Source organism: Callospermophilus lateralis, chromosome 1 (genome assembly GCF_048772815.1).
Source record: "Callospermophilus lateralis isolate mCalLat2 chromosome 1, mCalLat2.hap1, whole genome shotgun sequence".
Taxonomy (NCBI): Eukaryota; Metazoa; Chordata; class Mammalia; order Rodentia; family Sciuridae; genus Callospermophilus; species Callospermophilus lateralis.
The window spans coordinates 92,151,481-92,168,497 of record NC_135305.1 but is presented as its reverse complement, the minus strand read 5'-3'; the positions used below and the strand labels follow the sequence as shown (position 1 = coordinate 92,168,497).

The window sequence follows — 17,017 nt, the reverse complement described above, 5'->3', positions numbered from 1 at the left end:
TAAAGTATAGATTTGGAGACTTTCTATAAATTCACTATAATCAATTTGTATAGTCCATCACCACAATCAATTTTAGAACATTTTTCTTGTCCCCAAAGGATATTCCATAACCCTCAGCTGTCACTCCCCAAACACACACACTCTCCATCCCCTGTGGAACACTGCTCTGCTTTCTGTCTCTATGAATTTCCCCCTGATGGGCATTCCCTATAAACTGAATCATACAATATTTCATCTTTTGTGATTGGTTTCTTTCACTTAGCATAGTAGTTTCTCTCACGTAGCATAATGTTTTAAGATTTTTTTAAAAAAAATTTTAGTCATCAGTGGATCTTTATTTTAGTTTTTTATTTGTATGTGGTGCTGAGAACCTAACTCAGTACCTCACACAGGCTAGGCAAGCGCTCTATCACTGAGCCATAACTCCAACCCTGAAGATGTTTTTAATGTGAACATATGTTGTAGCATAATTCATTCATCATTTTTTCATGGTGGAATAATATTCCATTATATGTATATCAACATTTTGTTTATTAGTCTGTTAGTTGATGAACACTTTGAGTGGCTAGTATAAATAATTGCTGCTATGAATATTTGAGCACAAGTTTTTGTCTGAAGACACTCTCAGTCCTCTCAGGTTTTGATGTAGGAGAAGAAGTGCTGGATCATATAGCAAATTGCTCAATCATAGGCTAAACAATTTGAGGAATTGCTAGGCTGGTTAGCAAAGAGGCCACACTATATTATATTCCTACCAGCATTGTATGAAGCTTCTAATTTTTCCACATGCTCAGCACTTTTTCTCTTAACTAGAGGATATCCTAGAAGGTATTGTATCTAAGATTTAGAGAAGCTACCTTTGCTAAAAGCAGTGACTCTTCCTTTAGGCCTGCAGATGCCCAATGGGTAACTGCTCTCAGACCCAAGTGGCATTGAACTGGAAATGAACAAAAGAAAAAAACCAAACAGGAAATCCCAAACACATGAAAATTAAATAACACACTTCTAAAATACAAATAGATCAAAGAAAAAAAATCTCGAGAGGAATTTTTTTTAATATTTATTTTTTAAGTGTAGATGGACACAACACAATGCCTTTACTTTTATGTGGTGCTGAGGATCGAACCCCAGGCCCCGTCCATGCTAGGCAAGTGCTCTACCACTGAGCCACAATCCCAGCCCTCGAGAGAAATTTTAAAATATTTGAAGGGGGTCAAAGTGAAATTATAAGGTTGGCATCTCAGCCTTCACTTTGCATCTGTTTCCTTTTACTACATTAAATTTGGGGTCAAGACCCTGTTTATCTCTGTATGTAGGCATGGGAATCATTTAAGGAGTGTTTATCTAAAAACTACTAATATAGGTTTATTAGCACGAAATTTACCTAACCTCTCCTCCCCCTTCAAGACTGAGGACAGATTTGCAAGGAGATTTGCAGCATCCTGTTTCAGACCCCTGAAGTGGCACTAGAAATCTCCAGTTGTTGTCCTACTCCTTTAAGGAACAGTAGGAGCCATCCTCTCATGGGAACTGAATTGCCACCTTCCAGATGACAGTTCTGATGAACTGAGCAAGTAGAAATTGCTCCTGCAAGTGATAAGGACTTTTCTGGAGCTACTTTGCAGAACCAGAACTGAGAGAATGATCAACTAGGCCACAGTTTGAACAAGACTGTTGACTATGCAGACCTTCAGCCCATGCACCAATTCTTCTCTATTTAAACCTGAAGGTCTTGTCAGCACTCCAAAGACAGGATCTCACATTGCCTGCCCAAAGTTTCCTTTCCTGCTTTTCACCACAACCTTTTCTGTTTGTTTTTTTGGGGGACAGTGGTATCCTGGTGAGCTGGGACTCCCAGGAGTTAGGCCTCTGGCCTAGGATGCCGGTGACAGCATGAAGTTGTGTCTCATCTTGGTTTGGATTTATATTTCCATGATAGCTAATGATATGGAGCACCTTTTCAGATGCTTATTGGACATTTATATATAGTTTTTGGTAATATACCTGTTCATGTTCACTGCAATTTTTAAAAATTAGACTATGCCTTATTTATTGTTGAATTAAGTTCAAAGTTCATCCACAAACTTTCATCCCATTTATAGTCAACTAATTTACTCCTTCTTAACAATTATGCTTCAATTTCTCATTAAACAAACCTAGCCATTAAAAGAGTTCAGGAAATATCACCTCAAAATATGTCACTATAGTGTATTAATTACCACTAGCTAAACAGAGCTAGGCTCTAATCTGCAAAAACACAAATCCTCCAAAGGAATTTGATCGTTATCAATCTCCTGAAAAATTAATGTTTATAAAGTAATCAGAGTTAGAAAGGATAGAAAACTGACCACACCTAGAAAGAACTTGTTAAAACTCATCTTCAGCTCTTCTAAGGGTCCATTCATATTCCCCCAATTACTCTGAAGATTTTTTTTTTAACTTCCTAATCACCTCATTTACTTCCATGAGAGAATTGAGTCAAAGGACTCTTCCTCTTTTCTTAACTAACCTGCCTAAAAATTGCTCTAAACTATTGTCAGCTGGGATGACTAATCTGAGTTCAGGCTTCAGTACCAGTACCTGTCAAGAAAATGGCAAGCCTTGTCAGGAAATGGTCAATGGTGAAGTTTGTTTCAACAGACCTGAGTCTTTGCCTTCTTCAGTGAAAAACCTTCCCATGATCTGATCTTCTCTTTTCTTGATCATACGTGTACATGATCTTATATGTGTATATGACAGAGAAAGAGAGGGAGATGCCCCTTCAAATGGAGATTTCCTTTCTAAACTTCTTTTATTACCAAGGAAGAGTTTGGGGGATAGAGCAAAGACCAGGACAAGAAGAGGCACTTGATTGGAAGAAGAGGCAGTCAACAGAGTCTGAGGGGAAGGGTTTTGTTACCAGAGTCCTAGGCCAGGGGTCTCACTCTAAGGATCCCAGCCAACCGTACAGCCTTTTGCCCCAAAACCCAAACAGCAAAGGTGATGGTAAAAAGTGGAGAAGAAACTTTAACTGATATGGCCATCTTAGGAAGGCAAAGTGAGATCCAGCACCTCAGCCCCATCTCTGGGGGTTATAACAGAAGCATTAGGTTTAAAAAGAGGAAGCATTGGGGCAGGGATGAGAGGTCTGCATGATTAAGCAGTCGTAGTCAAACTGTGGTCTGGCTGACCATCTCTCAGTTCTGATTCTGTGAGGTGGCTCTGGAGAAATCCTTACTGCTTGGGGAGGCAATTTCTACTTGTTGTTCAGGATGATTATCTGTCAGACCTATGATCCGGGAAGGTGGTAGTTTGGTTCCCATGCGGTGACCACTCCTGACTGAGTCAGGGTGACAGTCTCATCAGGGGATGATTCCCTGGAAGGTATAGAACAATGACTGAAAATTCCTAGATGTCTCTCCAGGGATCTGAAAGAGGATGTTGTAAAAGCTAACAGTCAAATGTCCCTGAACATCTCATCTCAATCTTGAAGGGGAACCAGATAGGTAAGTTTAGGGCTAATAAAGCTTTTATGTGACCACTCCTTAAATGATTAACATGTGTATGTGTAGAGCCGAGCAAGTCAAAAAGTTTAAGGTAATAAAGGAGACAGATTAAAAAAATGAAGTTGCATTGAAACAGACTGAATTTGGGGGGCCCCACCTGAAATTAGAAATGGCTTCCTTATGCCGAGAGTGGAGGCTTCAGGGAGTGGTGGGGCTGGGACCCCCCCACACACCCTGAAAGGCTCCAAAGAAGATGGGGATGGAGATCGCCCAGTCGGGCCTATCTAAGGCAGGCCAACTCCATCTGCTTAGGTACATGTTCTGCCTTTTCTCTCACTTCCTGGCCACTGTCTCTTCTCCCCTGACTTCTCTCCTTCAAAGGTTTAGCTCAATCTCAGGAATTTTGGAGATAGAATCTTTGAAACAATTAAGCTTCTTCTATCTTCCTTCAAAGGTGGTTTGGAATGAAACCTATTTTTCTACCATTTTGACTGAATATTTCTGAAGCAGTGAGCATTATGGCCCAGCCTCTTTCTTCCTGAGCAGCATTAGAGCTGCCCAGTAACAGTATCCTGCTTTTAGTTACTCATTGGGTATCTTCAGGCCTAATTGGAGTCCCTGCCTCCCCACTGTGGCCACTGCAACCCCAAGATAAGTCTCATTCATTTCTCTAGAAAATGGTGGTCTCTGTACAGAAAATTGACCGCAGTTCCAGATGGAGGGGTTCTAAACTAATTAGATCCAGATGAACTCATAATTTCTTCTCTTATGGAAGAGGGAGTTCTAGACTCGTCAACCCCAGATGAACTCATCATATCTATCTAGTCTAGTTTCTTTCTGACCCAGTCAAACATTTAAGACATCTCTATAAGACCCAATCTTATTCCTAACAAACCCATTTTAGTTGCTGTCTGACCTGCTCAGCCACTACAAACTCCAAGGGTCATATGATCTCTCGCAGAACAAATGGACTTGGGCTCAAGGCACCAAGAGGAATCTTTTATTCATGATTATAAAATCAACTTCCAAACCCAAAATTTGCTCAAACAAACTCTGTTCAAAACACAAATCTGGGTAGTTTCAGAATCCTAAAGAGAATTTACCCATGATCCCTAGATGTAGCAGGAAAACAGAGAGCATCTTGGACTCAGTAGTTACCTATCTCTGGCTATTGTGCTCCTGAGAAGTCCCCGGAGTTCTGCTTTGGCTCCTGCTGACTATGCAAAAATCTGTTAAAAGGAAAAATCCCTAGGCTTTTAAATTTTAGTAGAGCTTATTTGAGCAATTATACACAAAACAGAACAAGTAGAAGAGAACAAAAAACTCATAAATCAGATAAACTCTAGAACAAAAGCAGGTCCAGAGAAATCCAACTAGTAACATGATCTGATAGCATTTATAGAAAATGGAAGGAAGTGTGTCATAGAAACAACTTAATTGGTTCCAGTTTAATTGGTTAATTGGTTATGGAGTCTCCTGCATTTAACTAATGCTCTGCTGCTGCAATGACACTCCACATTGGTTTAGTCTCTTGATGCCTAGTGCAAATGCCTAGTCCAAATCAATCGCCTCCCACAAATTTGATATAAGTTTTAATAGTCCTTTATATATTCTAGTACCCTGTGCTAAATCATCTATCATATGATTTGCAAATGTCTTCTCGCATTCTGTAGTTTGTCTTTTGTTTTCTCAATGCTAACCTTCGAAGCACAAAAAAAAAGTGTCTGTGTATTTTTTTTAATTTTGAGGAAATCAAATTTGTTCATTTTTTTCCTTTTTCTCATATTTTTGGTGTCATATTTAAGCTAGTTCAAACACACAGTGATTTGTACCAATATTTTCTTCTAAGATTTTTATAGTTGAAGCTTTTACAGTTAGGTCTTTGGTCCATCTTGAGTTGTTTTTATAATGGTGTGAGGTGAGGGAATGCATTTATTCTTCTGCTCCAATTGTTCCAAGCACCATTTGTTAAATTCCTCCCACTATTGAAATTTTCTTGGCACCCTTGTGAAAAGTCAATTTATTAGACATTTTAGGGTTTATTTTGAGGCTTCTTATTCTATTTCATTGATCTGTATCCCTATTCTAATATCCCACTGTCTTGGTTATTTTTATAATTTTTGAAATTGAAAAGTATAAACTCTCTACCCTTGTTTTCCTCTTTCAAGATTTCTTTAGCTATTCTGAATTTTGAATTTCCCCATAAAGATTAGGATCAGCTGGTCATTTTCTACATAGAAGTTAGGACTTTGATAAAGATTGCATTAAATCTGTGGGCCAATTTAGGAATGATTGCCACCTTAACAATATTAAGTCTGCCAATCCATAAACTGAGGATGCATTTCCATTTATTTAGGTCTTCTTTAACTTCTTTTAATAATAGAGTTCCAAAGAATATATCATACCTTTTTGTTAAATGTATTCCTAAATATTTAATTCTTTTTGATGCTATTGTAAATGGAATTGTTTTCTTAATTTCATTTATTTGCTCATTTCTGCTGCACAGAAAGACAGTTAAGTTTGCATTACAACTTTGTATCCTGCCACAAATTTGCTAAACTCATTTAGTAGTTATTATAGTTTTTAAATGGATTTCTTAGGATTTTGAACATACAAGATGATATCATCGACACAATAATATTATTTCCTTTTTTCTATTCTGGATGCCTTTTCTCTTTCTCTCTCTCTCTCTCTCTCTCTCTCTCTCTCTCTCTCTCTCTCTCTCTCTCTCTCTTTGCCTAACTTTCTGGCTAGAATTTCCAATATAATGTTGAATAGAAGTGGTGACAGCAAACATTCTTGTCTTTCCTCGTCTTAGAAGGAAACGATTCATTCTTTTGCCATTAAATATCACATCAGCTGTGATATTTTTGTAGATAACCTTTATCATGTTGCAGAAGTTCCCTTTTATTCCTACTTTTTTGTTTATGTTCTCTCTCTCTCTCTCTCTTGTAATCATGAAGGGATGTGGTATTTTGACAGATATTTTATCATCTATTAAATGATTATATGGTTTTTATCTTTTATTGATGTGATGTAATATATTTGTTGATTTTCAGATGTTAAATAAATTGTTCATTTTGGGGATAAATTTTACATGATTACAGTGTAAAACTTATTTCTATGTTGTTGGTATTTTATTGAGGATTTTTGTGGCCATATATATAAGAGAATTTAGTTATAGTTTTCTTTTTTAAGGGATGTGCCTGGTTTTTGTATCAAAGTAATACTGTCATTATGACTGTTAAGAAATGGAATCTCCTCTTCCATTTTTTGGAAAAGTTGTGATGAGTTGGTATTGATCTTAAATGCTTGGTAGAAGTCACCAGTGAGGTCTTCTAGTCTAGGGCTTTTATATATGAGGATATTTTTTCTTTTTCTTTTTTTTTTTTTTTTTTTTTTTGTAGTTGGACGCAATACCTTTATTTATTTTTTTAATTTGTTTTTTTTTATGTGGTGCTGAGGATAGAAGCGAACCCAGCGCCTTGCATGTGTTAGGCAAGCGCTCTACCACTGAGCCATAACCGCAGACCTGTGAGATTTTTATTACTAATTTAATCTTCCTACTTGTTATATGTCTATGCAAATTGTCTATTTATTTATTCTTGAGTCACTTTTGACATTTTTGTCTTTCTAGAATTTCCCCCATTTCATCTAAGTTATCTAATTTATTGCTATGCAGTTAATAACAGTATTCCCTTATAACTTGTTATTTCATTAAGTTCAGCAGTAATGTGGGGACACATTTATAATTGCTTAGTTCAAGAACATACTATGTTTGAAGTTGTCCTTTATTGTTTTTAAAAATCCAAATGTATGGATGATGATATGTCATGAGCTTTGTAATGTTTTGAACAACCAATAAAAAAAATAAAAAAATCCATGCAATATATCTATTTTAATACAAAAATAATATTTAATATCACTTACCTCTAAGTGAAATTGAAGAACCAGGGAGAGTTCCCTATATTTTTCTGTTATTTAAACAACTCACGCTTCAAGCAAGGCCTGGGTCCCCCAATTTGGCAAGGTCAATTCACTTCAGTCATCTCTTCCCAGGACAGCTCATCTGGCCCTAACTATAAGACCCAAAGTTTAATTAGCAGGGTTCCACAACAGACTCACAAAGTGGAGAAGCAGGATGAGAATTGACTAGTCACATTATGTAGATGGATCCATCCACAAAACATCCCTGAATCCTCCTAAGATATTTTGATGAAGGGTGTACCTGTGCCATGTGTGTCTGTGTTCAGGATGCAGGTGGCAGTGCAGGGACAATGGTTAACAGTTGATCTTCTAGCTCCAGGAAGGTAACAGCAAAAACTAGACCCGAGAAGAATATCTCTGTCCGATCCACATTCCAGATTATTGACTTTCACACAAGTTGTGTTTCTTTCAATTTCAACAAATGAGATCTAAGCCCACATTCGGATATTCCCTGGTGTCGATAAAGAAAATGAAAACCCAAAGTGAAACTGTTTTCATAATAAACTGTTGGTCTTTAGCACATCTAGTAAAGTGGAATTCATGTAAACCTGAAATGGAAATGATATAAATACTCACATTCTTCATTAATTAATTACTCAACCTTTGTTCCTCATTAAGATCATCATTAACTTGTGTTTTAAATTCACCATAATAAAATGAATTCTATTTGCTCTCTTTATTTTTTCTTAGAAAAACTGTTCTTGAAAACCACCTGCTACTTAATGGTTCACAAGTTTGGATCAGACATCATAAAACTGTGAGTATGACATGGCATTGAAGTCGAGTCAGTTGCTCGGGCCTGCAGGGAAACTGGGAGAGAGGAGCCTTTGTTCTATGGGTGATATGGGAATGGAGCTGATATTCCAGGTCTTGGTAATACCGGAAAATTGAAACCAGATTCAGCTCCTTTGTCACTCTGGTGAGGCTCACCTTGAATTGCAGTGTGGGAAGCTGGTCACTTCTTCTCCAAGAGGCCTTCAGAGGGAATTTACTAACTACAGATGACACTATTCTATTGGCTGACACAAGCACTTGCTCCCATCACCCGTGGGCTCCCCAACCTGTGCCCACTCCTCCCCTCCCCTCCCAACCCCTATTCTCCAGGGTCTTCTCTCCTCACACTGGCTGGTTTCTGTAAGGTCAGGCACCGGTGATCAAAAGTAGGTAGATTGAAAGCTGCTGAACAAGGCTTTATTGAGATGTGCTCCACAGCAAGACCCTCCAGTCCAAGAGAGTGGGGGTCCAGGGGAATCACACCCAGGCTCAACTGGATTGGAACTTTATTGGGCTTAGTGCAGAAAGAGAGGGCTTGGGACAGGAAAGGGAGGCTTTTAGAGTCCACCTGTGGTTGGTCAGGTGATCTTGCTGAGCTCTGTGTCCTTCCAGGATTGACCAGGAGAAACCGCTGATTGACAAGTGATGCGGGTTGCCTGGTGCTTTATTCCCTTAGCCACCTCAAACCCACCTCACTGTTTCCTGGCTCACTCCACCTTCCCAGCTCCATATCATCATCACTACCTGCTTCTTCTTCTCTTTTTACCTTTCTTCCTTCTTCAGCTCAGGGCCCTAGACTAGTTAAGCCACATTCCTATTTGTGGCACAATTTTACCAGCAAGCCACATATGGCTTTCCTGTACGTGAGCTGTAGTTACTTACTTAATCACTTTGAATAATGTAATAAGGACCCCAAACTGAAGTCCAGAACCTTGACAATCACTTAGTCTAACCACGTGGTCCCGCTCTTTCTTGACAATCACTAACCTTGACAATCACTTAGTCTAACCACGTGGTCGTGCTCTTCCCACCCACGGGAACATCATCCAGCATTCCCTGTCCATCCTTCTCTTACTGTCCTCTGTCTATAGTTTAATTATATACAAAAATGTAAATTACATAATAGGTAGGTCATGTATCTCTCTTAAAAGCATATAATTTTATTTTAGCTGTTTTCTTACTTTAGGGAGAAGGCATCATATTTTATAGACCTTTTGGAACTTATCACTTAAGTTTGCATGTCTAAGATGCCCTCGCATAGTTGTGTCACGGCTGTGGTTCATTCACTCCAACTGGATATAACATTGCTTGGTGTCTCTACAGTTGTCAATTTACTCCCTCTCTCTCTGATGGGCATTTGAGTTGCTTCCTGTTTCCCCTCTGTGAACAGTGCTCCTAGGAACATTCTCATAGGGTTCCTCTTTGATGTGCCATTAGCCTTAAAGTAGAGAGACTCAGACACAGCACCATCCTCCACAGCAGATAGCCTAGAGCCACAGAATTTTAAAGTCCGAAGGAGCTTAAATTAAAAAGACAAGGGAGATAAACGCTGTTTTACCGTGTATTCCTACCTCTACTAACACTCAGCTTGCTCCATTACAGTGATTTATCATGAGCCTTGAAGTGTGAATGTTCAAGGGCAGGTACCCAGGCTTTTTAGCAAATACCTTGATTATTGCCACTACCTCCTCACCAGAACAGATGTGCAGGCTTGCCCGTTGCCCTGCAATGCCATAACCTACGATATTATTAGACTATTATCTTTTGAATGCAAAGCTAATCATGGCACTCCCTTTGCATAACATTCCTCAAAGTCAGCACTCTGCAGGTTTCCTACCCTTGTGCACAAAAATCTTCATGAAATGGTCCTGAACTTTTCCAGATTCATCCCTTGCTACCCCACAGGACCTACTCCACTTATAGTTCTCCTTACCCACAAAGAAGGTTTTGCCTTAAGACGTTTGTAGATGTTTCCAAGCCTGGCACATGCAAAACCTGGACTCCCAGAACTCAGCTCCAGGTCACCTCTTCTGGAAACAAATGCAAGCTAATAGGAACATGCTATCCCCACTACACATAGGCCATAGGTGCCCCCCACACACACACACACACATGCACAATCTCCTAGAACCAATGCAAACCTCTAGCACATCATTTATTGCACCTGTTTGTAATTTAATGATCCCTTTACTTTTCTGAGTTGCTACTAGATTGAAAGTTTTATGAGGACTAGGACTGCATTGCACTCATTTTTATATCTCCAAGTACTTAGCAAAATATTGACTATTCAAAGAAGAAAGGAAGGGAGGAAGGGACAGAAGGAAGGAGGGAAGGAAAAAGAGGAGGGAATGAAGAAAGGAGGAGAGCACTTTGCATCTCCAGGTTCTGATAAAATACTTGAGTGTATAAAATCTTCAATTAATGTTTGTTAACTAATGAAATCTTTAAATACATAAAAGTATTACTTCAATTGAGCCATGACCAGACTGCTCCAAAGAAAATATTTTTGATAGTAATATTAAAATAGAAAAGTAGAAAAACACCTTTAATCCTAGTCAATGAATCTGTTTACACACCTAGTGCTAGCCAATGCTGTCGGAAGAAACACTGCTTAGGCAGGGAAACCCTGGGGCACTTAGATCAAGGCACTAAACAGACAACTGGCAACAGTCACAGAAGCCAAAGGGAGTACAAAGGCAATACATACCCATGACCAAAATGGGTACCAAAGAGCAGCTGCCATGCAAAATATTCTTCTGTAGCAGGCTGTAGAGTAGCAGGTGTGAGAGCCAGTTAAGCACAAGGTCAGAGAGAGAAACACAGGGTACTAAGTATTGTAGTTACAGGCATTACAGTTGGTGAACTATACAACAGACAAATGTGCATGCTTGTTAAGAAAGAATCAGCCCAAGAAGTCACCAAAAGAAAGACATACTCCTGAGTAGGTAGTGGGGAAGGAAGAAGCTAGTATTTTCCTAAGAGAAGTAATTCTCATAAGCACCAAGTGGGCTATTTTTAAGTAAGACAGTTGCAATAAATTATTCCTTTTCATGGTTCTGTGCTCCTCTTGTTTGTGTGTCCATAATGTTTCTGTACCCATGTTAGTTACGTGCTGACAGGAATATCTCTTCTTATGGTTTGTGCTTCTTATGTTTTAAGTAATCAGATACAGCTCTGGGTCAATGTAGGCCCTGGAAATAACAACCACATGATTTAGTTTTACCTGAATATCAGCCTTAAAATATTAAATGTGTTCCTAACCCAGAGGGCATCATTCCTATTATTTCATACCAGTCTGTTCTCAATAATTCATGGACTAATTATGCAGCAATTACATTCCCTACCCACAGGCAGAACCACGGGATGCGTAGAGAAGTAGGACACCTGAAAACTCATGCATTCCCACAAGAACCTGGGTCATGCCGAGTCTTAGTGTGTTTGGGATGCTATAACAAAACCCCTTAGACTGGAGTAATTTATACACCACAGACATCTATCAGTCCCAGTTCTGGAGGCTGGGAAGTACAAGATCAAGCCATCAGCAAATTCTATCTGGAAAAGGCTTACTCTTTGCTTCATAGAAGCCACCTTCTCCCTGTAGCCTCACATGGCAGAGGGAGCAAGTAAGCTCCCTTGGTCCTCTTTCATAATCCCATGATGCAGGCTTTGCCCCTGATTACCTCTAAAGGCCCTACTTCTTAACACCACTGCGGATTGGGTTTCAGCATGAGTTTGGGGGGAATTCAACCTTCAGGCAATGGCATATCAGGAGGACCTAGCTAAGAAGTCCAGTTCTAGCCAGTGTCCATGTGCTCTATCAGGTCCTGACCTCTATTGTTCCCAGTGTTGCCAAGAAAACCTGTCTCTAGGTCCTGTTAGTCTCACCTTGCTTCTTGTTATCTATTGATGTTTTCCTCTAAATCACAAATTCTTGTGTTCCAAGACCAGTAGCTCTTAGAGATTAGAAAAGCCTACACTATTAACATTTTTAGAAGAAAAATGCAAAGCAGAATTCATAACAATTATGTACAATTTAAATATAACTAATGGCTTTTCTAGACATCAAAAAATATAAAGCAATGTAATTATGTTATTCTCAAGATAATTGTAATTATAGAAACTATTAAGTTCATACTATACTCTAAGGAATGTGGTCCAAAAATGGGGTAAAATATTAAATTATATGAGGAAGACCTTTCAATTCTGTTGGCATGTTCTTTGCTTAGAATTACTATATAAAACTTCATTTGAGAGTGAGGTCAAAGTCTGAATTTGAGAATCTTCAAGTAAAAAAGTCCTACCCCCTAATCTTTTCTGTAGGTTCTATTACTTTGCCCATCTGGAAACCCCAAGTCTTTTCTTTAGATTTATGATGATAATGATCATCGTCATCAATATAATTCACCATGATCCTAATTAAGCCTGTCAATTGTTTCCACCAAATGAGTTGAAGGCTCCCTCCTGCATGCCTCACTCCTGTGCAACTCTATAAAGATAGTAAAAGGAAATAAATTAATATGGGATGTGTTCTGTGTGTATGGAGCTTGGAAGTTACCACTTGGTCCTTATGATAAGTAAGAAGCTGAACAAACTGAAAAATCAACAGTACATCTAAAATTCTTAAGAGAAATAAGGTCACTGGACAAACCACTGCCTCTAACACTTGAGAGAGAAGGTGGAAACAGAGAATCACAACTTCCTACAAGTAGAAGAAACTGCCACAGAAACAAACCAGTAGTGGAGCACCAAAGCCTGAACTGTTCTCTTGACCCATGCTTGATGTGGTCAAATATGAGAGTTAAGGCTCCAGAGGTCATTGCCATGGGGGTGTGTTACCATTTGTAACTGGAATGTTCCCCAAAGGCTTATGTGTTGAAGGCTTTGTCCCAAATACATCAATGTTCCAAGGTGGAATTAGGGAGTGATGATTGGATCATGAGGGCTCCGGTCTCATCAATGGATTGATCCGGTGATGAGTTCATCCAATGCACTATTGAGAGGTGGTGGGACACTACAGGATGTGCAACTAGCTGGGAGAAGTAGGTCACTATAAAGGTGTCTCTTGTTCCCAGCCCCCTTCTGTCCTCTTTCTGCTTCTCAGTTACCATGAGCTGAGCTACTTGGCTTCCCCATGACCATCCACCATGATGGTCTGCCTCACCACAGGTCCAGAAACAAAGGAGCCAGCTGATAATGAACAAAAACATAAGCCAAAATAAATCCTTCATCCTTTGTTTTTCCTAAGGCATTTTGTCACAGCAATGAAAAGCTAACACAAAGTTAGAGATTAAATGAATAATAATGAAGAAGAAGAATGCTTTTGATGGGATTTATTATTAAAATAGTTGAAGAAATAATCTTTGAACTTGAGCATATATCAATAAAAATCTCCCAAACTGAAAAGCAAAGGAAACAAAGAATGAACAAAACAGAATGTCCACGGACTGTGTAAATATGTATAATAGGAGTACCAGAAGGAAAATGAGAGAGAGAAAGGAACAGAAAAAATATCTGATATAATGTCTGAGAATTTCCCAAATCAAAATCAGACACCAAACCACAGATCCAGGAAGCTCAGGAAACACCGAGCAGTATAAATGCCAAAGCAAAAAAACAAACAAAAAACTATACCTGGGCATAAAATTTTTCAAATATAAAAAAAAATCAAAGATTATTTTAAACCCTAAAAGAGGTCTAAAGGGGGAATATCTTACCTACAGAGGAGCAAAGACAAGAATTTCATCTGATCTCTCCTCCAAAACAATGCAAACCAGAAGAAAGAATGGAGTAAACTATTTAAAGTTTTAAGATGAAAAAAAATCACTAACCTAGAATTCTATACCCTGAAAATCAAGCCCTCAAAAATTAAGAAGAAATAAAGACTTTCTTATACAAACACAAAATTTAAAAAAATTGAGAGTATGTGTTGCCAATAGACTTTCCTTCCCTGAAATGTTAAAGGAAGTTATCTAGAGAGAGAGAAAAAAAACCAACAAACATTATAGGTCAGAAACTCAGATTCACATAGAAGAGTACTAAAGAAGGAAAACTTGAAAGCAAAATAAAAACTCTTATTTTTCTTATTCTTAATTGACCTAACAATTACCAGTTTGTTAAAAATAGTAATAGCACCAACATATAAAATTATGTATGCTTGCATAAATTTTTATATGAGGGCTGTGTGTGCGTGTGTGTGTGTGTGTGTGTGTGTGTGTGTGAAGGTGGGGAATGACAGCAATTATATAAGCTACAGGAAGGAGGAATTAGGATTTCTTTTTTTTTGGGGGGGGGTATTATATTATAGTCACAGTACCCTGAAGCAGAATAGTGCTATTTGAAAGTGGGTTTGGATTAGTTGTAAATGTTTATTACAATCTCTAGAGAAACTATTAAGAAAGGTAAGAAAAGGTAAGAAACTATTAAGAAAGGTAAGAAAAAAAGAAGTACAAATTGACATGCTAAGAGAGAAAATAGAATTATATAAAATGCTCACTTAAAACCACAGGGCTGGGGCTATAGCTCAGTGGCAGAGCACTTGCCTAGCATGTGTGAGGTACTGGGTTTGATCCTCAGCACCACATAAAAATAAACAAATAAAATGAGGGCACGCTGTCCATACACAACTACAAAAAAAGAACTGGTATGATGGCACACACTTGTAATCTCAGCAGCTCAGGAGGCTGAGACAGAAGGGTCACAAGTTCAAAGCCAGCCTCAGAAACTTAGGAAGGCCCTAACAAACTTGGCAAGACCTGTCTCAAAATAAAATATAAAAAGGGCTGGGGATGTTGTTCAGTGGTTAAGTACCCCTGGGTTCAAGCCCTGGTACCAATAAATAAATAAATAATAAAAAGTAATAAAACCACAAAAAGCAGAAAAATGATGGAAAATAAAATGAAAAACAAAAGGACAAGAGCAACAAATAAAGAACAGTAACAAATATAGTAATATTAATCCAACTATATCAATAAACACTTTGGACACCAGCAGTCTAAAAGCACCAGTTAAAAGACAGAGATTGTCAGGGTGGATCAAAAACAAGACTTGACCATATGTTATCTACAAGGAAATCACTATAAACATGAAAACCTATGTAGATGAAAAATGAATAGACAAGAATACGGAACAAACAGGTGTGCATGGTGAACACAGGAAAGCAAAAAAAAATGCAAGGAAATATGTGACTATGACATGAATGCTTAGTCTCAGAGATGAGAGGCTTAACAAAAAGGAAGATCAAAATCTAAAAATAAACAAAAGAAAGATGATCTCAGTGCACTGCAGGAAAGGGAAGTCCCCCACCACCCTTCCTGCAAATTCTTCCAATGTAATACACAGCTGGGCCCACCATCTCACATCCTGATTGATACCAACTTTATCAATTTTTCCCTTAAAGCCAAATTGGACTTAGTGCAGTCAATGATGGACTGTAAAATGCCAAGTGTATCTCTTACATAACTGTTTGTGCAATAGCTGGAATTGAGAAATTGGGGCAGGAGTATTGAGTGGCTATAAGGTCACTAAGGATCCATGGTTTAAACAATTACCATGCACACACCAAGGAATCTATGCAGGTGACTGCTTAATACAAAGAGTAACTCAGTACAAATGTTGCATCCTGGCTATACAGTTGACCGAGACCTTAAACAAATAGCTAGAAGATCCCTGGAGTTCTTTACATGTACATTTCTAACCATAGGTACAACATAGAGCAGATGCCAGATGATTATGTAGTCCTTTGGTTCTGATTCCTCCAAGACAAATTTCCTCTGCCTTACTTTGACCCACTTTCTCTCTTACCATTTCAGTAAATATGCTATGAATTATTCTGTTCATCCATTTGCTCTATAATGAGCAGAGTATGGTTAAATATACTCTTTTTGATGATTTTTGAAAAACAAAAGGTGAACGAATAAAGATATCCCATCCTAACATTAATCCAAAGAAAGCAAGAATAACTATATTAATTTTAAATGAAACATACTTCAAAGCAAGGAAAAACATCTAAAGAATACTTCATCCAACAGTAGCAGAATGCACATTCTTCTCAGGCTCAAATAGAATATTCACCAGGACAGAACACATTTTGATCCAAAAAGCACATCTTAACAAAATTTAAAGAATATAAATCATAAAATGACTGCTCTCAGACCTCAGTGGCATTAAACTAGAAATCAACAAAAGAAAGAAAACAGGAAATCCCAAACATATGGAAATTAAACAACATACTTCTAAATAACACAGAGATCAAAGAAAGAAAATCTCGAGAAATTTTAAAAGAGGGAAAAGTGAAATTACAAGTTATTAAAATTTGTGAAATAAAGAGAAAGTGGAGCTCAGAGGGAAATTGATAGCATTGAGTGCAGATATTAGAAAAGAAGAAAGATCTAAAATCAATCATCTAAGCTTCCACCTTATGATAACAGAAGAAAAAGAAGAAATTAAATTCAAGCAAGTGAGGAATATAAATTTAAAAGTTAGAGCCAAAAAGTAAAATTAAAATTAAGAAATTAATATAAAAAATCCATAAAACCAAAATCTAGCTCTTTAAAAAGATCAATAAAACTTATAAACCTCTAACCATGCCAAGTAAGAAAAAACAAGAAAGGACACAAATTATCGATATGAGAAATGAAAGAGAGAACATCATTATAAACCCCATGATGTTAAAAGGATAAATAAGAAATACTATGAATAACATTATGCCTCTAAATTTGATAACCTAGATGAAAAAGGCCAATTCCTTGAAAACCCCAAGCCACCAAAACTTA

The 17,017-nt window shown here is 37.9% G+C and overlaps 1 protein-coding gene and 1 pseudogene across 2 annotated transcripts in view; both read left to right on the top strand.

Moving 5' to 3' along the window:
- The window catches only part of Aoah (acyloxyacyl hydrolase), a 203,312-nt gene that overhangs the window by 40,207 nt on the left and 146,088 nt on the right, over window positions 1-17,017 (top strand). For both annotated transcript variants that reach the window (XM_076864004.2, XM_076864014.2), the window contains one exon: window positions 8,163-8,229. In XM_076864004.2, coding sequence (XP_076720119.1) covers window positions 8,163-8,229 — 67 coding nt within the window. The remainder of the gene's footprint in view (window positions 1-8,162; window positions 8,230-17,017) is intronic.
- LOC143411876 (rRNA-processing protein FCF1 homolog pseudogene) lies at window positions 15,424-15,994 on the top strand (annotated as a pseudogene).